Here is a 24,130-nt window from a genome sequence, read left to right on the forward strand (position 1 = left end):
GTGAGATTCAATAATGGCAGTGTGGAATATTGGCAGGGTCGAATATTATAATATTATTATAATCTCTTATCCAGTTCAATCGACCCCCAGTGTATTCAAAACAAATCCCTCTTGAAACTTTCGAGCCTTTAGCCGTTTTTTAGGCGTTGATTGTTACTTTAATGCTTTCGCGTTTTCTTCCCCACAAAGCAGAATGAATAAAACGCAAGCGATGTTTAATATTAAAATTGTTTATATAAACATATTTGGTATTTTGGTAGTAACTTTAATTTTTCCATAATATACAAAAGGAACATAGAAATTCATTGTTATACAAATTCAAACTGTAATATTATACAAAAACCATAGAATATACAACATTCTGATACTTCTATTAAAGATAATTAATTTGATTTATTTTAAAAAATAAAATAGAAACAAAACATAAATTTCTGTTATTGTACTGATAAGTTAAATTACCAGTCTGATTAAAAGACAGATCCTATTTCGTTTCGTTTTATTTATAGTTCAAATTTTCGTTTTACTTGTCTTTACTACACTAGGATCTGGAGGAGTTGTTATATTACCGGCGTTTTTGTTGAAATGAGGGATTAGCCAATGAAACGGTCTGCTACGGTGACTTCTTGGCGTGCCATGCACGGAACTGTGGGTAAACCACTAGAAACGTCAACGCTGATTGATTAATCAATGTCTGACGTCATACGGTCAAAAACCGCTGGTACGACCCCTGACACGACCTTCCAGTATAACTTGTCAGATCTTCATGTAGTGTTTTATCGAAAGTATAAAAAAAACGAAACGAAATATAGATCTGTATTTTTAATCAGATTGGTTAAATTACATTTATTCCAGTGGCCTTACAAATGATTTTTTCTTCAAATTCCAATCATTTATTTCCAAATTTCTAAACTACAGTTAATTTTATCTACATTCATTTCGTATGCCACTTAAATTCCTTCAAATTCAAGAAAAGCAGTATACTGTAAATCTAAAATGAACAAAAATGAAATAATCTATAGTTGATAGCGCAAGGGTTTGGTTATTTTTGACCCCCTTTGCTCCGCTAGGGAATGACTGGCAGTGTTATACCGCAAGGCAAGGCAAGTCTTCCATACTTGATAAATTTGTAAACACATGAAATTAATCAACCCAATAAATGTAATATTAAACCCAATTTACGGTACTAAATTATCTATAGGTTGTAATAAAAATATACATGTACTAACAAACGATAAGGTTTACATAAAAACTTTGACTTGAAAATGTACAAATTAGACAACAACACATAAATAGTATAAAATGTATCTTTTGTCCAGTTTATTTTTTTTTTTCCATTTTAGTCACCAATGGGATTCATAGCAATATTTTAAACTTCTTATTCCTAGTCTTCATAACCTGAAAATAGATAAGAGTCAGACAAAATTAGAATACAGGTTAACTCGCAACAAAGTCTACCAGCATCTCTGTTTAAAAAGGATGGTGCCATTCAGATACATATAAACATCGCCGGTTGTTCTATTAGATATATTTGAATCTGTTCTAATTTAATATGTTTTATGATGTTTCAAGCATATAAATCTCAGACAGCGAAATCCGGATATAAATCTGTGGCGGTGTTTCAGATATATATGGTGGTGTTTCATGTATCTTTAAATGGTGTTACAGATATAGAGTGATGGTCAAGAGGCGTGCAGGGGCCCCCGAAGGAGGGTAGGCAGATCCAACTTAGGATACTTTCGGGGGCGGGGGGCAGTGCCGGCAAATGTTTGGTTACGTGGCACATGCTAGAATCCATTGACGTATATCTGAGCCATGATATACGATGTCACGTCGTTGAGGGATTATGATTAATTCCTAAATATCTGAACATAGTTAGCAACAATCAGGCGCGGATTAGAGGGGTAGCGGAGGTGGGGGTGGGGTGGGGTGCATTCGCCCCCCCCCCACTTCCCCGCCCTCATGACATCTAATTAGCCCCCACGTGAGACCAAGCCCGCGTAAGCAGTGGCGTAACGAGGGGGAGGGGTGCAGTTACATTTTATACGTCGCTTTTTAAAATATGTTCGCGCCTATGGCGTTCGATAACATGGCGTCAACATAATGTTGGGGGTTGCGATTTCCTTGGACCACCACCAACTGGGACCGGAAGTTGACGTTAATAGCGGCCCAAACCAAGACGCTACCTCCCTTTCCAGCACGCAGTTACGAGCAAAGCGTTCATGTTGACGTCGGTGGATACGGTGACATCCATCAGGAAAATTGAGGTTGAATCGGGATTCATCCGAGAAGATGACATTTCGCCATGGTGTGTTGTGCAGATACCCCTGATTTGCGGCCCATTGCTGTCTGGCAAGTCGATGACGATGAAAAAGGATTTGACCTTGGTAAGGGCGACGGCAGCGTTACCCAATAGCAGCCAGACGCCTTCGGACTGTTTGAGGGTTGATCTGACGTTGCCGAGTTCCAACAGTTCCCCTGGCAGTAGCAGTAGCTGACTGGAACCTGTTGCGCAGATGTGGCGATCTTGAGTAGCGGTTGTTACGGGTGACGCTCCAGGTCGGGGTCGATCGGCAACTCTTCCAGTGGTGTGGAAGCGTTTGCAACGAACAAAGTTCATTACCGAGAACTGATATTGGGTTCAAACCCAGAACTCCACAAAAAGAGACCCATCACAAGTTTCACCTATGTGCCATAAGATAGGAAAGCCCAAGAAAACGTTTACCAGAAATATTTCACGAATTAGACATTGCGTTTTTTAATGACTTTGAGTATATTATACGTCGCTATTTGAAATATTCCATTATGGCATTATTCTTCCACTCCTCGTATACGATCTCATAACTATCATATTCTGGGTTATAGTGAACCATCCAGTAAGTATAGTACCACTAGTGCGTGGATCGTGGGGCGAACGACTGTTTATTGTCAACTCTCACAAAACAGGCAGATCTCGAGATTCTGAACCATTTCTGATCCTCTCTTATTCACAAGAATTTGGTCACAGCAATGAACTCAGTGGTTTTCAGTGAGTTTTTCAACTAAACAAACGCTTTCAAAGGCTGTAAACGTATCTATTCCTATACATAATACAAGAGTTAAATCTGCCTATTGCAGGTCTTTCTTTTAGGCCTGAAATGTTATATAAACTATTAATTAGACATTTATTAACAAAACAAGACCATAATCAACTCTCGATGACATCGAATACTCGAGATTTTAACTAGATTAGAACTAGGGTTGGGACAATCGACATCGGCTACAAACACATTTCATTTTTTGAGGCGAAATAGACCACATTTTATGATTTTAGTCGAAATAGTGGTGAAAATTGAGTTTTTGGGTTGGGGCAGCGGCCATTTTCAAAATGGCGGCCAAAATGGCTGCAAAAAGCTATTTTTTCAGTTATTATCAATATAACTTGCGAAGATAGGCGTGTCAAATGTCTAATTTTACCCCTTTTTCTCATTTAACCGTATTTCATGCCATGAAATAAGTTTTTTTTATAGGATTTCGGGTGTGCTGTCAGCACAAAAAGTATGTCCGTTACAATAAGATAAGTGGCCGCTATCTCGGATCCAATATGGCGGCTAAAATGGCGCTGTAAATGGCAAATTTGGCACTTTGTTCTTCATTATTCCTTTTCCATGACGGATAATATGTCTTTTTATAGGTTTTGAGAGGTGGCGATTTTCAAAAATCAAAGTTTTCACAAATTCCGATATTTGTCCGCCATCTTGAATCCAATATGCCGACCAAAATGTCTAACTAAACATGTTTTCTCAATTATTCGGTTTTCATGCCATTAATTTGTTTTTTTGTAGGTTTTGGTGGTTGAAAATTGCTATAATCAAGGCTAGAGTCAAACAAAGACTCCAGAAACGTTCTAAAAATCTATAGAAAGTATTTTAGAACGTTTCTGGAGTTTCTGTTTGACTCTAGCCTCGTTTATAGCAATTTTCAGATTCCTGGGGACGAGGTTGCTGAGAACTTCAATTGGCTATAACTTTTGAACGGTTGGCCCTAGAGATGTTTTGAAAAAAAAATAATTTAGTAAATCGACCCGTAGATATCGAGAATGGACACTAATTGGCATTCCGAAATCGGGAAGTACAATTTCCTGCTAGGCCTTCATTTTTGTAAAGGAAAAAGCCCAAAATGGCTGCCACCCTTAGAGAAACATACGATTTTGTTCAAAATTGGTGGGCATAGTCAGTGCACCTAATCTCCACATATACCAACATATATCAAACAAAATTTATGTTTTCGTTGTCACCCTAGGCTGCAAACTTGGTTCCAATATAGCGGCAAAAGTCCTAGGAAATGAAAACAATCTTGCGTAAATTTTCATTAAAAATATTATCACATCTTTATTATCATTTCAAAATTGCAGAAGATCAATCAAGAAGTGACGACAGGACAGTATTGAATAATAATACAAATACTATAGCAAACAATTATAAAATAAATATTTTTAAATTGCTTAAAACATCCACAAAGATCTAAGACGCCATTGAATAGAATAGTGACCCAAATGTAATAGTGATCTATTACGCCATCAGCACGCAAAACCAAAATTGAAATTATCGTCTTGAAAATATCAAAATTGAAAATAACAATGTTGGTTTTGCTGCAGATGGCGTAATAGATCACTATTACATTTGGTTCACTATTCTATTCAATGGCGTCTTAGATCAAAGATGTGCAAAGTATTTCACTATATACAACGTTATGATAATCAATAGGATTGTAGGCCTATTGATTATCATGCTCAACGTTAGTGGAATACTTTGCACATCTTTGATCTTGGACGCCACTGAATAGAATAGTGACCCAAATGTAACAGTGATCTATTACGCCATTTGCAACAAAACCAAAATTGAAATTATCATGTATCATAAATATTGAACTGGATTGTAGGCCTATTGATTATCGTGATCAATGTCGTACTTTGTACATCTTTGTGGATGTTTTAAGCAATTTAAAAATATTTATTTCATAATTGTTTGCCAATTAGTGTCCATTCTCGATATCTACGGGGTCGATTTACTAAAAAAAAAATTTTCAAAACATCTCTAGGGCCAACCGTTCAAAAGTTATAGCCACTTGAAGTTCTCAGAAACCTCGTCCCCAGGAATCTGAAAATCGCCATAAACGAGGCTAGAGTCAAACATAAACTCCAGAAATGTATTAAAATACTTTCTATAGATTTTTAGAACGTTTCTGGAGTCTTTGTTTGACTCTAGCCGCGTTTATAGCAATTTTCAACCACCAAAACCTACAAAAAACAAATTAATGGCATGAAAACCGAATAATTGAGAATAAATGTTTAGTTAGACATTTTGGCCGCCATATTGGATCCAAGATGGTGGATAAATATCGGAATTCGTGAAAACTTTATTTTTGAAATTGCCACCTCTCAAAACCTATAAAAAGACATATTATCCGTCATGGAAAAGGAACAATGAAGAACAAAGTGCCAAATTTGCCATTTTCGACGCCATTTTTGCCGCCATATTGGATCCAAGATGGCGGCCGTTTATTGGAATTTGCCGAAACATGACTTTTTCCAACTCAGCACCCAGGAAAATGAATAAAAAGACAAATTACACGCCTATTTTCGTTCTTATGTTCTTGATAATCGGAAGTTATAGGGAAAATAACGGCAAACAATAATTTTTACCGCCATTTTGAAAATGGCCGCTGCCCCAACCCAAAAACTCCATTTTCACAACTGTCCCAACCAAATTCATGAAATTTGGCCCATTTCGCCTCATAAAATGTAATGCGTTTGGGAGATTTAATGAATAAATACTTTTTGTCCCAACCCTATTAGAACGGTTCGCCAAATAAAAATTTAATTTAAAAATGGGAAAGCGAGGCTAAGTCTCGAATATACCAGTGCCCTGGTTACCATAATGCACACATCTTGTCAAAACTACGAATAGATATAGCTTGGCTCAAAATGAAGTAATTTGAATGAAATTTTCAAAATTTTCATTTTACGTTATCTATTTTTGTGCTATTATAGCAGGAATGGTCAGCTCTTTGTCTCAATCTTACATAATGTGTTTGTATCACATGTCTTGGACACAGTGTTGGTATTGGAGCAATGGGAATTTGTTGACATTGACGCGGGCATACTATGGTGATTTGAGGTAACTCTTTCGAAATTCGAGGACACTATATCAAAAATGAGTGCACCTTTTCCGAAATTAGTGCACTTTTTCGGAAGGAAGGGCATATAGCCTCATACAATCCTGTTCCCCCGGTGGAAAATCTTATCGGATTCTAGCGTTATCAACAATTTCCAGTTTCTTTTGTTTTTGCAATTAAGAACTACCCACCCCGTCTGCCCTGCACGCCTCTGGTGTTTCGGATACTTGTAAGAATCGTTTGGGGAACAGTCAGAAGTTTAGAAATAACCCACCATACTCGAGAGTTGCTTTTCAAGGAGTTCAGCAAATTCTCTGGATCTAAGTAGGCCAATGTCATGATTTTAAATATGGATTATCCGGCACGAACTATTCTGTAACAAAGCTAAATTAATGGAAAACCTTGATAAACTATTATATACTTACTATCTTCGTAGTTCAGACATTTTTGGATGATTTTGAATGATCGTGATTGAAGTGTGGGATTTTGGTATCCACGGAAAGGAGAAGGTTCTTCTTCTACAGAACTTCGCGCTTCTTGAAGGCTTACTACGCCTTGTGTAACAACATTTCTATATATAGAAATAAATAAGAATATAGCTTATTACAAATACACACACACCCACACACACACAGGTATATATATATACATGTATAAAGAAGAAACCTTAGTTTACACGAAGGTATATCAAAGTACCGCATGGATAGAGAACATGATTCACAGATAGGCCTAAAACTCATTGTCTCAACTTTGTTTTCAAAACATATTGTTTAGCTAAAATACGCTTTACCAGTACAACACCTTCTAACGCGTGCGATTTAGATCATAATATCTGTTATTGAGCCATGGGATGTGGTATCGATCTCACAACCACGTGGGTTTTCACACCGCCGGCTTCCTCTCACTTCTAAAGACCCCCACCATATTATATTGGTCTAGAAATGACCTAGTTTGTGTGTCGAGTGGACGTTACCTACCCTCTCTCTCTCTCTCTCTCTCTCTCTCTCATACGCGGATTTGGTGGTCGGAGAATGGTGTTTAAAAGGGGAGACAATTTTTAAGAGATTGGCTTGCCATAAAAGATGACGTCACAGTGAAAACCTAATTGCAACAGATATGATAATGATTCAAATTACAAACCTTTGAAGGACTAGATCAAGTTCATTACCACTTCTAATAATTTCCATCTTAGCGTTTTGATGGCTGAGATACTGAGCTGGACATCTACAGATTTGTAAAATAGCATCACCTGGTCTAACACCTGCTTTGTATGCAATACCATTAGGCTTTACCTGAAAATACATAGATTATATTTATTAATACCTTCATTGTATTTTCTACAAACAGTTTGGTTGCTCAAAAACAGCACCGCAATATCACCTCTATGGTCATTCTTTCTAACAATATCATCGATGTTTTAACTGTTATCTCAAACACTACCATGAAATTTTAAACGGTATCTGAAACACTAACAAAAATATTCAAGACCTTCAATGGAACAACGGAACAGTGGATTTTTGTTAAATGTTAAATGCACTATAAATATTTTAACCACCATGGATGTTCATTTGGTATAAAAAACACCACCATAAATGTTCATTGAGTATACCATGGATGATCTTGAGATACTTAGAACACCTACATGTATGTTTTACATGTATATGGAACACCACAACGGATATCTGAAACGCCATACCTGATTTATGGGATGTTTAAACTTTATCTTGTCGAAACGTCGTTCAGTAATAAGCACTAATTGTATTCCATAGAATTGTGACCTGTATACCGCCATCGGAGTATTATAGGTTTCTCAAACAGCATCGGTGATTTTCGTGTCCGAAATGCCACTATAAATGTATTATATATGTATCCAAAACCAACCATGGATGTATTACGGTATCTGAAACATTTTCATAGGTATTTTGTTTGTATCTGAAACATTTCCATGCGTGTTTTTTAGATATCTTTGTTTGGATCTGAAACATTTTTATGGATCTTTTATTAATATCTCTGTATGTGAAACATTTTCATTGTCTTTTTTTTGGAATTGTCTGTATGTTTGTGTTTTTCCTGACTATGATGTCCTGTCTGTGTATTTGTTTTTGTGTAAATTTTGTGTGGTGCAGTCCCCCTGCACTTACTATTATAGATATCTAAAACATCAAGATGGATATTCTGCAAGTATCCGAACCACTGACATTAGAATTTTATAAATATTCAAAACACGTTCATGGGTGTTTTATATATATTTGAACACTTTCATGGGTGTGTTATATATATTTGAAATACTGACCTGGGTATTATATAGGTATTTGGGGTACCCGGAACACCACTACGATTGCGTACCAATACGGCATCTATATCCCGTGAGCTATTATATGTACAATACATCCGTCGGTCCATGTTCCGGCGAAATTCATGAAAACTCGTAAAAAATTTGCAAATTTTTAATCACGTCGTCAAATACGTGTTTTCCGGTCACAGATTAACGTCGGTTTTCCCAGATTGGGATTCCTTGAAATCCACGCGGCCTGCAAGTTGGAGTCCAACCATGAAACTATTCAATTGGTTTTCTTACAACTAGTTTCATTATGTATAACAATCGTTGTTAAACTAAATCGGGGAGATTTCGATCTGACAGTTTTTACGTATTTTTGAAACAGGTTTTGGTTCTGTTATGCAAGATCTTTTTCGACGTTCCAAGGTAAATGTACGGTGCTAAGACCACCTTAAGATAAGTTTTAAATGTTCCTATTATTAATTAAAACCGGTTTCGCTTTAGTTCTTATATTTTACGCTGCCATTTTATTGCTTTAGATCTTCCTAGTGCAAAAACGGAAAATTTGACCTTTCGACCTACGGGGTCCCAAAGAACAAAGGTGAATTTAGCAAGTTTACATTTTTATTGAAAGAGTCATTACTTTCGATCATTTTCAGCATGTTTCCATGATACAAGAATGGCTGCGCATTCATTTTCAGTGCAAATGACCGCATTTGACATTTGACCCCTAATATCACAAAAACGCCCCAACGGCGGACTTATTACCACTGGGCATCGTATTCTACGCAAAATGTTATTCTAGAAAAGTTGGGTATGGTTTTATGCTCATTTGATGGACCAACCACGCGCACTGAGCTTCCAGTCTATAACAAACACACATTTTTTAAAGCATATCCGAAAACAACTATGCGTCCGTTGTAAAGATGTCTGAAGAATCGGTTGATGATGTATACTTTTTACGAAAGTTCAACATTTCCAATGAATATGAAACACTACCATATGTTTTCCATCGATATATGGAATATTATCATCCATATTCTGCACAAAGGCTGAATCACTTACATGAGTAAAGATTCTACATAGACCTATCATGTTCCATATCAATTCAAAAAATGTCATAGAACATTATTGCAGCTGCTTTGAATTGAAAGAAATGCAGTATGTGTTTAATTATGTCGCCTAGATCTTATTAAAACGAGTGACGTTAGATATCGCTCTTTCTTCAACTTCATGGTGATACTGGGGCACAACTTTTAAGTATGCCATGTTGATAAACCCACTAATACAGGTGCACAAAGAAAACAGGTGAACGTAGCACGGTGCTACATACATTAATGCATTAATGGGGTCAAGGTTTATTTTCAGAAACCTCAATATTCTTTAATCGTATAATATAAAGTGGGGTTTGTGTGGATGCTAGCCTCCTTGTGTATCTGTTATCTTGTATAGATAAAGCCACAGCGCGGTGAATCAAACAATAAACACTAAATCTATTCGTTCACATTTAAAACTACCATTAACTATATATATTCCCAAGCAACACTGGTGTGTCAGAGGCGGATTCAATGGGGGGCGCGAGGGGCGCCCCCCCCCCCTAATTTTCGACAGTGCCCTTTTTTACTGCTGAAAGTGCCTTTTCTCAGACTCAAATATGTCCGTTCCCAACCCGTTGTAGGGATCCCAAATGACTCAAACCATTGACCCAAACACACCAGTCTGGGAAATAGCTCTTGGAATGGCTACAGATGCAAGGAAATGACGGATAATTTTCTTGGGGACCCCCCCCCCCCCTCAGCGGCGTGCCCCGTCTCCGCGGTCAATGCTTTCATTTTGCAGCGCCCCCCTTTTCAAAATTCCTAGATCCGCACCTGTGTGTTTTCCTTAAACTATTTGTAACATGGCGAACTGGCACTGGCAGAGCAAGTCTAGAATTGTATGGCCTTCTACAGATTATTAAGAATATCTGGAGGCCAAGGGAAAGAAGGTGAGACAAACTTGAAATCTAATCCTAAAACTAAATACGTTAGTGTTAAACTCTGGTAGTTCATTATAATCTATTGAACAATGCTTTCCGCTATGGCATTTCTAAACACCATTTAATCGTATAGGTTGCGATCGAGCGAACAATGGACTATAAATAAACAAATAATTGACATTATTTTAAAAACATTTAAAAATGAAGGTTTATGCAGTGAAATTTATTTTTAAATACATTGTAGACCAAATATTACTGGATAAACAAACACAATTTATTAATCAACAATATTTTCGGGAAACAACAGCACCATTCTAATAAACCAGTACAACACACTCACACTATATTACCGTATAATTAATGTATAAAATCATCCAGACATGATCAAATGAATTTACATACGTCGAAGAAACCATCTATTTTTATGTTTGTCAATGAACAAAAAAGAAACTAATACAAAATGTCCGTCTAGTTAGGTTAGTCTATCTGTTACGTTTATGGCATGATTTTAAAAAATAAAACCAATATTATTTTTCATTGACACCAAAATACTAAATATAACAATCAAAATGTCTTTAGTCTCAAACCAATTTTGACTATGGGCAACATACCATGCTTTCATGAAACTAATACCGTATCTCCATGAAGTATTCATGCTTGGTATTTATGGAACAAACAACTATGAACTATTCATATATTGTGTTTATAGGTGGATTAATAAAGTGGTATCAGGAATCAACCAGTTTAATTCCTTAAGATTAATTCCACAATTCTACGAAACTAATACCCTACTTGAATGAAAACATATGTAAAAATAATAATGTCAATACAAAATCACTATGTTTTACTCGATTTCTGGAAATTCGAGCTCTCAAACCACCCATATACCCGGAGCTCCATAATCTCGTTAACCAATGTTGCACGTACTAGGGTGTTTTCAATTAAGCATCTTACCGTGGCAGGGTAACTATGAAAACATACCTTCTCTAGACACTGGGTCCATGTACCCTGCGTATTTAATTAAGGCTTGGTACAGCCCCCTTGAGATTTCAACTTATAAGTTCTTATCTAATGAACTGTACATTTTCGAAAAGCTCCATCACGTCATTTTTATAAGTTTAATAGAAATACAAAGTAAACATACAAAGCGACTATCATGAGGAGTTGGCTAAGTAACTAACCGTGCAAAACTATGAAAACACTCGCCCATAATCGATATAAAATGTGACAATGGTTGATCAGATGATAGTACTCATCACCATTGCTTCGAGAATATGCAAACCCGGCCAAAACCATTAGTAATGAAATAATGATGATAAGATAAAATATAATAACTTTAACCCCATCACACATGGAACTAAATGTCATCTTAATAATAAATAATACCTTATCGTATGGTTAGAGTTTAAAGAATGTCATAATATCATTTATATCGTACATGTATATCTCAGCATGTTAATACATATAGCATCTGCGCATCACATTGGTCGACAATACAGCATGATGCTTTATACCTACATTATCTACCTGGCACAAATCCATAGACTAGACAGCATATAAGCAAAACAAATCAAAATGTGGTTCATTTCTGTAAAACCCATAACATTTTGGCATTGACATTGGTAATTAAATTATTGGCTTATCATATCTTACTGGGTCAAGGTACAGTAAGCCCTACATGTTTATTATTTTTGCTTACATTTTTAACTGAAGGGAATATGACCACTCAAATCATATTACGCCCACACCGAGAACTGTCTTTCTCTGCAACAAGTGATGGTATTTAATAACATCAATGAACAGTAATCATTATTTTATATAAACTTACATAATTTCATTGGTACAACATTGTATTCCTTAACCTAAGTACGGATACCACCAGGACATATTCGTAAAGAATACTTGACGAAAATGATTTATCCTTATATGGGTAATGAATCATGAAGGACAATCCCAGTTCGAAACTCTTTCAGTACGAAATGACGATTCGCTGTAGCAGAGGTGAATCAATACCATTGAACTTTATAAGGTTAGGTTTAGTGTAATACTTTCATTTATCAGATAAATTGAAGTGCGGTTGGGGTTCTGATTATACTAAAATTATAATCATACTTGCACGTGAAGAGAAACAGGATTCGGTAAAAGGATATTAAAAGCACAAGGTTAGAAACATGTCGATCATCGGTATGTCTTATTTCCAAGGAAATGTTCAAGACCTGATTATGGTTGGCTATATCCTAAACGATGCAACTCAAGCCTGAGATGATAAACATTTTCAAAAATGAAGACAAATTCTTGTTTTGCATACAAATAGTGCTTTATGCTTTTACAATATAAGTGTTGCTTTTGTTGTGAGATATTGTAATCATTTGAAACTAAATTAGGCGTCGCAATAATCTAGATGATAAACCCACTCTGGTTGGCTCATTACCATCAGGAGTTTTTATCAAACAAGGCTTTGTTTTAGTTCGCGTTTATCTTATTATAACTGTTTTAGGATCTTAAAAAAATAACAGTCGACGTAAATCTATGAATGTTCCTGTGAAGTAATGACAGGTGTCATGCTCGAGACAGATTATGCTTTGGAAAAGACAAACATAAAACATCATATCAGTGATGATATTACTCAGAAGGGAGCCACGGTGACTCAGTGAGTAAGATGTCAGCTCGCTATAGCCCGGAGGTTCCTTGTTCGATCCCTTCGTTGGCCGAGAAAGTTCATCTGGATTTTCCGACGTGGTTCCTCCTTGTCAGTGATGTAGGACAGCGGGCCTGGCAAGGGACAACGTATAGTCGTTTGGATAGGACGAAAATCCGAGGTCCCATGTACACATTGGCGAGCACGTAAAAGATCCCTTGACAGTTGGAATTCGATATAAGAGTAGGCCGTAACGCCGTTGTTCGGGCAAAATTTTCCTCATACGTGCGTAGCACACTGTATGGCGTATGCACGTCTTCATTAGCCCAGTCGGAGCAGAACAGTGGCACGTTAATTCTCATTTCATATTAGTCAAAAGATGTTCTATTGTCTAAAACCAGTATAGAATATACCAATTTTTGCTTTAGTAAAGGGATCCTATTTACCAATTATATACCTGTTTACATGTAGGTATTTTCTCCATTATATAATATGACACTTTTGTTAGTATCATTTAGCTTACATGTAAAAAAACATGATAGGAGACAGACCGAACACCATACATTAACGTAAATCAACATTACAAAAAAATCTAGACCAAATCTCTGAAACTGATAATATTTTGTTTTCAGTTATAAGTCAACTTTAGTTGTAATCGGAAACATTTGCTTGATAATGGGCATGTTTTACGTCTAAAAGATGTCACCGAATTAAAGAAAAGGTATCAAAATTTGCATATGGCAGTATGGAAACTGTTAAGATTTTAATTTATAGGGTAAATTGTATCGGATTGCAGTATGCATCTCATGTATAGAGTTTGACGACCTTGCACAACAACCAAAATCTAAAGTAATTGTCTGGGTCGATAATCCAAAGACGCATTTGTGCAGGAAATTTTGTAATAAAGAAAGATTTTGATTAGAGAACTCCAGTCAACCAATAAAGAAAGCACTCGTTATTTCAATACAACTTCAATCTCATCTGGTAATCTGGCACCGTTGTCCTTCAAAACGACCTTGGAAATTATAATATAATGCATAATGTATTTCTTGTTTTTTTACAGTTCCATGTGGATATAGATAAACTTATCACGGTGTGTATGTGTGTGTTTCATTGATACTAAAATACCAAAGTTCGACATAGTGCAACTTTTTTAAAATCAGTTTAAATTTTGTGTATGTAATACAGTTTTGGTTATCAGAAAATTGTGTGACACAATTTTGTTTCAAATGCTATTTTCTTTGGTCGACCTGACATGTTCAGCAAAGTTATCACTTAACTTGATTATTCCTCTAAAGAACTAAAACGTCTGAGTTTAAACTTCATGACCATGAAATCCAACATATAAAAATACTTCCCGTTTTCTCCATCTTAATTATGTCGCGAACACCCACACACACTCGTAGTCCAAGTGAATAACCGGTCAACACATCAAATAATGTAATGTACATAAACCTTTTGGCACAATATTGTGAGCATTTACTTAAGTTATTACACAAATGTAATGGCCACTGATAGATTATCAACATGCCAGATGAGATCTCCTATTGAATAACTTATTAATACCTCACCCCAGCTAATATTGACTAAGCAGTAACATGTGCAGCGTTACACACATGATACGGCGGATTCAGTTTGCTAACATTATGTCTTCTAGAAAATCAGAGAGGTAACTAGGTTACAAGTGTATTCCAGGAATGACCAAATGTGTATGGCACCGTTCCATTTCTGAAAGGCGTGGATACCACCTGCTCAATGTCTATACTAAAGTTCCGGTCGAATGGGGAGGGAGTTGGGGTGCACTGGGCATTCATTTTGCGCCACCCATGGCATTACTTTTAATAAAGCGTTACCTATATTTGGCACAATATGGGTAATACGATATTTCTTATACACAACATATTATCAACACAAAGTAGAAACGAAGAAAGATTCGCGCGCTTTTCACTCAAGTGGTAGCAATTAGGTGTAAACCACAATATATACCCGATATCAGCTCTTACATACTAACAAATGTCAATATTTTGAAGACCACGCGTACGAGTCATATACACTCAAAAAAAAACCCATGAACTGCTTTTTCAGACATGTAGGGCGAGGTCTGCTCTCTTTCAATAATTCAGGATACCACCAACACGCATGAAATGGAGAAAAACAATATTATTATAATATTGAATATATTTCCCCTTTACACTTAATAACGTAAGTGATACGAAGACCTTTGTATAAAACACTCTCCTGGTAATGCAATTGTTGCCAATAAGCCAATTACAAGCTGATTTTATCATTAGTGTTATTTCATGGCACAGTCAAACGAAACAAGGTCATGGGAGATGCAAGATAGGAGACTTTTGTCTGATATTTTTTTTAGTATGTAAGCTATAAGTTGATTAAGACCTACATGTATAAGCTTTTTATTGTTTTGTCTCTATGAACTTTAGAGATGACTTTCCTGGAAAGTGAAACTTCGCAATATTCCGGGATTTCAATATACAATCCACCGATGACTTTATTCAATTGGCATGCCACTTATATAGACACGTGTCATCAAGTTGATATTTCCTAGTTTAAGAATAATTGACCTAACTCACAGCTCATTATAACTATTTCCTTCGGCAGTGACGTATACAGTTTAGATGTGACTCTTAAATAAAGTCCCTGGCGTTGACAAAGATAAGTCCATATATAGAAATTAATAGAACACGTTAATGTAACCTCAACACGAGGAAGCTACCCGGCAGTAGCCTACATTCAATTGAGATACACTTTTACAAACAAAAAAAATATAGCAATTTAGTCTAGAAATGGCCAATATTTGGTGCTGACGAACCATTTAAAAAATGCTTTATACACGTGTGTTCTATTTCTAATTCCTGTATGAGAAATGTCAAATATTATGTGACCTTTAAATGTGACATATAATAATCGTGTTATTTTACAAGCGGTTAGATGATGATTATTATCAATAACTACCATATCCTATATATTGGTGTAATATACATAAGGATCAACATGGTGCCCATCAGCTTGTACCTTTTATCCCAATTGTGAATCAAACCTGTTTGATATTAAATAATTATAAGCATATCATCCTTACGAAACAGTAGTTTTACGTTCTAAACTTCAGTAACCAACATAACTGCCGTGGTTTATATGTTACACGAATTGGGGCAATAATGTTCGCATACTGTTACGACTATCTTAACTTTGCATTATGACGAATGGAATTTTGATTAATCACCGATTTCTATGCTTGTGTCGTACTTGAGATCTCTATCTTTTGGAACTGGTCCCCAAATGCTACCCATATTGTTGTTCGTATTCTTGGGGTCGATCCGATGCTCTTCGCAAAAAGCCGATTGTTCCTTCGATAATTGAGCATCGATTGACGTACTTCCAATTTTTAATTTGACATCACAATTCCAAGATGACGGCAATGACATCATACTCGGTTCCTGGTCCATAGTACGCTTGTTTTTATTAACATGTTAATAGGAAAACAACCCTGTAAAGTGTCTTCTATACATTTGGTGTATTATTATCAAAGGTTAAAACTGACAAAGACCACGTTTACAACTAGTGAAATCAACATTATCCACATAAAATGGTGACTATAATATACCACTCCCGGCTCCACGTAGAAGCACGAGGTCCATTCAATTAGCAGAAACAATTCTGGATTGTCAGAGATAAGGAAATAGAGAGAGATTATACAATGTGCCCTACAAGATCCTACAATGCGCCCTGCAAACTGTTTTACGTCCCCATAATAATAGCATAATTCGCACGGGAAGTAACCGACAAAAAAAGACAATTAAACTGGTAACTAAAGTCAGTGACAATGGATTGAAATTTGAAATATTCATGAATGTCCACTGTTCCTTTCTCCGTAGACTTAAAATAATCCTACAATTTTATCTGTCATCTGAATTTCATTCAATACCCAACCCTGACATAACAAAATATCCTGGTTGGAATTTTCAGGATGTTTCAAGTATGTATCGTGTGACCTATGACCGAAAATGTGCTCACAAAACGACACAATGCGCAATTGACTCGAGATCCTCTTTCTTCAGAAAGACTCGGCCTGATTTCTCAGCTGTTTCGTATACAACATATCTTAATCAGCTCACAAACCGCTATTATCTGGTTATCATGTTTTATTAGAATAATATGTTTGGCAGTTGTCGTGTCTCGGGCACCTTGAAACATTCTCTAACTCTGTACTTCCTCTCTGTGAGACGATTAAAATAAGTAAAACTTTCATAAATTGATGGAGAGCCAAAAGTCCTAACTTTATGTACCCTAATGATAGCAATTACATATATATTTTCAAAAAGTTTATGTTCACCTTTTTTTCTCTTTTGAATAAAGCATTAAATTTTAATTCATGTATATCATTAAACACTTTTCTTCTCTTTCAGCGTTTTCTGTCTAGGACGATAGTTTTCTGGTTCTGTTTTCTATTATTAACCATGCGCTTAAATGTGTTTCAGAGATTATATGAAAATACAGCTATTCAAAGTTGTCGTAATAACTGATGGTTGAGATTCAGGTAAGAAACCTGATACCACGAAAACAAACACAGAGAGGCGATAGAACCAAGTGAAAACCTACCTTTTGAATATATAAACAAGAACCTAAATCTATTCCACCTTGCATGTTAAATCCCCATGGCGTGGCAGTGTTGCTTCTTCTTAAACACACCGAAACAATATCATTATTCATTTTAAAATATAAACGACAAAAATAAAACTCAGTGACTAAAGTTAGTTCGCCACTTCGTCGTTTTCAACCACTATCGAGAATCGTCTATACCGAGAATACAGTTACATACACTGCATGCTAATTTCCGTGAACGTGGCGGAAATAACCGATGATGTGATCGGAAGCACGAGTTGGGGTATGTGGTTTACGAACTGGCAATCGGTACAGGTTATGTTATATGTACAGTCGTGACTATGCCAAACAACTTCAGTATATTGCCAGAAGAAAAAAAAATGTAGATAACATCGACAAAAGCTGCACTGTTGATAGATGTAATATAGGTTTATTATAATACCTCTACAGCTGTTTCCATTCTATGTATCATGCACATAACAATCACCCAATGTCAAATACCAACCATTATTGTTCTTAAACGATGTACTTGAGTCAAAATGTCCAGTAACTTTTACGAATCTGGACACAGCAACATGACTATGACTGTGCTACAATTCATTGAAACCGCTTTCGAAGACACTTCGGGATTTTTCAAGGTCGGTTGTCACTTGCCAAGAATGGCCATTTTCTGACGAACACACAGCTTTCCTGCGTTGGGTCAAAATGGCCTTGAAGTTGGTAAGCTTAAATAGGGTAAACCAATAAAGAAAAAAACCCATCTTATCACAGTGGAACATCTGACTTTCATGTTTGATCATTTCTTAATTGAGAGATGTGCTTTTAAGACAGATAACTATTGCTGAGTGTCTCCTCGCATTTAGTTGGTTTCTCAGGAGTGCAGAACTTATTCAAATTCGAATATGTGATCTTTCTTTCATGAAACATATTATTATCTTTCTATTTTTCTTGAGACAAATAAAACCGACTGATCTTGGAACTTTGCTGTGCCCTTTACAAATTTGATCTCTGTATCAAAATGGGCAAATTTTCATGCAATAACCGAAAACTTCATTTTTACTACATTAAATTGCAAGTCTTTCTTTGGACCTTAAATGTTATATAAATTATTAATTAGACATTTAATAACACATGACCATAATCAACTCTGGATGCCATCGGATGCCCGATTTTAAGTCGATTATAATCGTTCTGCCATTTAATGATTTAATTTAAAAATGGAAAAGCGAGGCTAGACTCGAAATAACCAGTACGGTGGTTACGATAAATGCACACATCTTGTCAAAAATACTACCATTGATAACTTCGCATTAAAAAAAATAACATGAATAAAATTTTCAATATATTCACTTTGCATTATCTATTTTTAAAATATTATAACGGGAACGGTCAACTCTTTAACTAAATCTTACATAATGCCCCTTTAATAAATGTCAGACGGGTTACAGTGCTGGGGAAAAAAATAATAAGCGTTTAAGCTACACACGGATGTTGAATTTATTTAAAAGGCTATTGGCGACTTATACTGCGGATGGTGTCAAAATCGGTATTTCTGATTGATTATTTAAGCGTTGGAAATCCAAGACATCAAAGAATGACCATATTGCTAAAAACTTATAACGCAGACTTTTTTTTATTCCTCCAGTCTTAGGCTTCCTTTGATTTTCAAGTCCAGGGTGGTTTCGACTATGTCAACTAAATCGGCGTTCTTTTATGTCCACGAGACGGGAGTTTGGGGTCGTGTTCGTAGATAGGTCTGGTGTACAGGAGATATTGCCTATTATTTATGGGAGTAGAGAAATGCAGTCAACCAGTGTGTAAAAAAACTATTTTTTCTTTACTTCTTTTTGGACTGTCGCCGTGCTTAAAGACCACATAAGATCAAAAATCTAAATTGCATGTATGTATAGCCCATGGTCACTATATCAACTTTACGGCAAGTTCACACCAATCTAATTAAAATTAAGTCCGCTGTTAACGTTTAAGTATCCGACACGCCAAAACGCTTTTCGATTTTTCAATTACGACCTTAATCCGGTTGATTGGCTGGTGACGTCACAGGCACTACACATAGGATATACATTATCTATACAATATTTCACCGTATGTACAATATCGCACTATCAATACACACGGCAATTGGACAAGCGTCTATTGACGGTCCAATTACCACGTGACTGGCCGGATCATAATCACCGAATTATCGTCTTTCATTGGTATAGATTAAACATTTATGATTGGAATATTTTAGAGTGAATTTAAAATGCCGTATCATGCCGTAGATCATTTTAAGCTGCCTTTGTTTAAATAGGCCACGTGTCAAATGAAGATGACTCAAGAAATTAGCGCATTTACCGGTAATTTGGATAACCTCGTAATACTTGATATCCCAAACTTAATCTAATATATAAACCGCACAAATTTAACAGATACAAATAATGTACATGTTATTCCACGGGTAGACATACATTGAAGGGGCCCAGTGAAGGAGACGCATTTGCTTTAGAGTTTGTCCGACTCCTTTGGGTATTTGCGCCCCATTCCCAATGAAATTATCATGTTGTTTTGATGCTCAACTTGTACACTGTTAAAATTATTATACATTATTATGTATTTTTAACTGGCAGAAATATTGCCATCGTTATAACTTAATTTTAACATTGCATGTTATTTCACAGTCTGTAATGTATCTATTACCTCTAACTATTAACATCCAAGGTAAAATTACATATCTGTAAATGGAGTACATGTAAAATTATGATTTTAATTTACATAAATTTGTACAATAACATTTAATACAAAATAATATTGTATATTTTGACAGAGTATATGTATTAATACCTCATAACTATAGTAGAATTATATATTATGTAATTTGCCAAGGTAACATTACTAAAAGGAATGTGTTTGTCCCCACTTGGCTAATTAGTCCTAGGTTCTATCCTGGCGAACACAGAAAGTTTTACGGAACTTTCAGCCGAGCGCGTAACACAACATTCGATAATGTAAAGAAATTGTGTGAGTTAGTTGTATTTTACGTCCGCTTCCACCGAGGTGATATCGCAGACAATAAAGAAATTGGGTTTAATGGGCTACGTGTCTGCTCCTTACAATGGAAGAGTAGGTGGCATGACACCGTTCAAGCAAAATTCCCCACACAACTCAATGTGTGGCATATGCATGTCTTTATTAGCCAGTTTGGTGCATTCAGATTTTGAATAGCCTATTTCTCTAAAATTGACTAAAGTGACTGCCAGAACAGTCAATATTTTGCACAAAAAATTCGATATATGGTCAAAGGGGGAATAACCGATGTGACCACTATTTGACAGTAAATTTACAATTTTCTGTAAAAATAATACTTCAAACGGCAATTCTGTTAATATACAGCTCATATAATGTAAACTAACATGTGGTTGTATTACTACATTAAATTTGATGTAATTTTACATAAGCCTTGTATTCATATGCATCGACATCATTTAAAATGTAAGTTAACAAACCATGTGATTTGACAAATCCTGCACTGTATTTTTACTATACTTATAACTGTAAATATACATATAATTTTAACAGTGTATCAAATATATATCGTGCCTTAGATTTGTTACAAATCGCCTCGAGCCTGTTCCACATATCTCAACATTTATCAGCTTTTTGTTCAATCTATAAAAGAATACATTCCTACAAAATGTTTTGTTTAGTCAAGTGAAACAAGAAAATGCATAGGCTAAATGGAACAATACGTACACCTTAATGTCGACAAATATGTAAAACTATGAAATAAGATATTTCTATATGATTCAACCGAAAGGTCCTATATATACAACATGGATATATAATATCTACATTCAAGTTAAACGAACCGCATCTATTCATTTTAAGTCTTGCGTCTATGGCTGAGATACAGGTGGTATAGAATCAATATGTTTCCTTGGGATTTCATGAAAGCCTGTATTATTAGTTCAACGTACTGGTGTTGTTCCCTTGGTTAATAAAGTTAATTAATAATACATCAGTTGTTAAAATCAAGTATATACGTCTGATCAGGTTCAAATGTTTTTCAATGATCTCCACTTCCGTAAGATTTGAGTCAGCTGTTTTTCATCTAAATTCTACTATTTTCCATGCTACTATTTGTTTATACAAAATAACAAAGTCCATAATATCAGAGAAGTTCGTGTTCATGCCCTGTTACTTACATGTATTGTGTGAGAGACAAGTATGTATTTTATAGAAAATATAAACATTTTTTTTCCTAACGCTATTCATTAAATATTTAAATAATATAAAGAAATTATTGTACAAAAATATACATAGATGTGCACAAATATATAAAGAATTTAATTACAAACAAAAACACTTAAATATACATCATTTAAAATTACAATTGTAAATTATATAAATGTTTAAATTGCAAAAAAAAACCAAAAAAAAATTTAATATACAAAAGGCATGGTTAGCGACACGATTTTCTGTTGGTGTTGACAACCTAATTTTGTGGTAAAGGAGAGAGAAAATTAAATGTCTAGAATTAAAACTAAATCGGAAAATGAAAAACTTCCGAGGTTAGAACTGAGAGTTTCAAAATTCCTACAAAATTTTAAGTTAACGCGTTAATTATGTTAGTAATCAAAGCTCCTAAATCATGGCCATTTTCATATTAAACTCATTTCAGTGAGTAGAAAAACAACTTATTCTTGATCATAATTTTTATTCTAGGATTTAGGTGGCATTTTGACGGGAAAACGTTTTTTAAAAAATCGAATTTGGTGCCTTCGACCTTGACCCTTGATTCTGAGTGGGAGACTGGAAACAATGTGGTTTCTGAAAGATAAAATGTCATGAATTAATTAGGCCCTTTCATTTTCCAGCCGATTCGAATATGACGTCACATAGTGTTAACGCGTTAATTCATTTCTATTGACGTGTTAATCTCATTAAATTAACTGCCCTCAGCCCTGTCCAAGGTGATAAGGAGCATTGCAAAGTTGGAAAATGTTTTTGGATAATCTGAACATTGCAGACAAACAATCATCTAGCCTATATTAGGACCTACAAATTACATTTAGAGATAAGGGGAATGTATGGAAGCCTATAAGTATAACTACCATTCATAATTTCTACTTTTCGTCTCTTCAAAACACGAAAGTCGAAAAGTCGAAGTTACGACAAAATGTGAGGCGACAACACGCTATACAAGCCAAAATCAACTCGAAAATAGGAAATTAAGAAATAACACACAGCGATAATAGCGCCCCTCGTTTTTTCCTAATTTCTTATTTTCGACTTGCATTTTGGCTTGTATACCGTTTTGTCGACTTTCGACTTCGTCATATTTTTGTATTTATTGATGTCAGTAAGAAGGCGCCAACACGCATACCAAACCAAAATGCAACTCGAAAAGTAGATTAGGAAATTAACACACCACGCTATTAGCGACTTTTCGCCTAGGAAGTTGTTGTAGTCTCAGTTTTCCAGGTCGCATTTGAATACGTGCAATCAGGGCTCACGCTGTATTTCATTCTTTTCCGTCAATATGGATAATAATTATTATATAAAAAAAATCTTCATATTTTTTTTCCGCCAACTGGGATATTTTATCTGCCACAAATGTCTGATAAAAAAAAACCACACCTTAGGCTACAACAATTTAATTTATTATATAGGCCTATTATAAAACAAATTTCCCGTACCGATATATACAATATACTACAACATACATGGGGATTGGGTGGTCTTGTGGTTTAACACGTGCGCTTGAAATCACAAGGTCTGACATTGATTCAAGTGGTGTGGTTTCGATTCGCTTGTCCAGCCTTGTGGGTTTTCTCCGGATACCCCAGCTTCTATCCACTGCTAAAGACCCCTACGTGCAAACGAATTATTGAAATGCAGGGATCGAACACCCGACCACCAGGCTGGCTTAACATCCACTCGTTGCAAACTAAATCATTTCAATAATTCGTTTGCACGTAGGGGGGTCTTTAGCAGTGGATAGAAGCTGGGGTATCCGGAGAAAACCCACAAGGCTGGACAAGCGAATCGAAACCACACCACTTGAATCAATGTCAGACCTTGTGATTTCACTCGCACGTTTTAAACCACTAGACCACCCAATCCCCATGTATGTTGTTGTATATTGTACATGTATATATCGGTACGGGAAATTTGTTTTATAATAGGCCTATATAATAAATTAAATTGTTGTAGCCTAAGGTGTGTTTTTTTTATCAGACATTTGTGGCAGATAAAATATCCCAGTTGGCGGAAAAAAATATGAAGATTTTTTTATATAATAATTATAATCCATATTGACGGAAAAGAATGAAATACAGCGTGAGCCCTGATTGCACGTATTCAAATGTGACCTGGAAAACTGAGACTACAACAACTTCCGAGGCGAAAAGTCACTAATAGCGTGGTGTGTTAATTTCCTAATTTCTACTTTTTCGAGTTGCAT

General features: G+C 35.6%; 2 protein-coding genes across 2 annotated transcripts in view; one reads left to right on the plus strand and one right to left on the minus strand.

Moving 5' to 3' along the window:
• Positions 1 to 1,316: 1,316 nt before the first annotated feature.
• LOC126809489 (PDZ and LIM domain protein 7) lies at positions 1,317 to 17,838 on the minus strand (the record flags this gene model as incomplete). The annotated part of the gene is made up of 4 exons (XM_056099183.1): positions 1,317 to 1,395; positions 6,579 to 6,724; positions 7,294 to 7,445; positions 17,665 to 17,838. Coding segments are annotated over 4 exons (486 nt in total), but the record flags the coding sequence as incomplete, so codon positions are not given.
• The window catches only part of LOC126810873 (COP9 signalosome complex subunit 1), a 252,236-nt gene continuing 245,131 nt past the window's right edge, over positions 17,026 to 24,130 (plus strand). Inside the window, exon 1 of the mRNA XM_056099180.1 lies at positions 17,026 to 17,029. The gene's annotated coding sequence lies outside the window, so the exon portion shown is untranslated. The remainder of the gene's footprint in view (positions 17,030 to 24,130) is intronic.

Source organism: Patella vulgata, chromosome 2, assembly GCF_932274485.2.
Source record: "Patella vulgata chromosome 2, xgPatVulg1.2, whole genome shotgun sequence".
Taxonomy (NCBI): Eukaryota; Metazoa; Mollusca; class Gastropoda; family Patellidae; genus Patella; species Patella vulgata.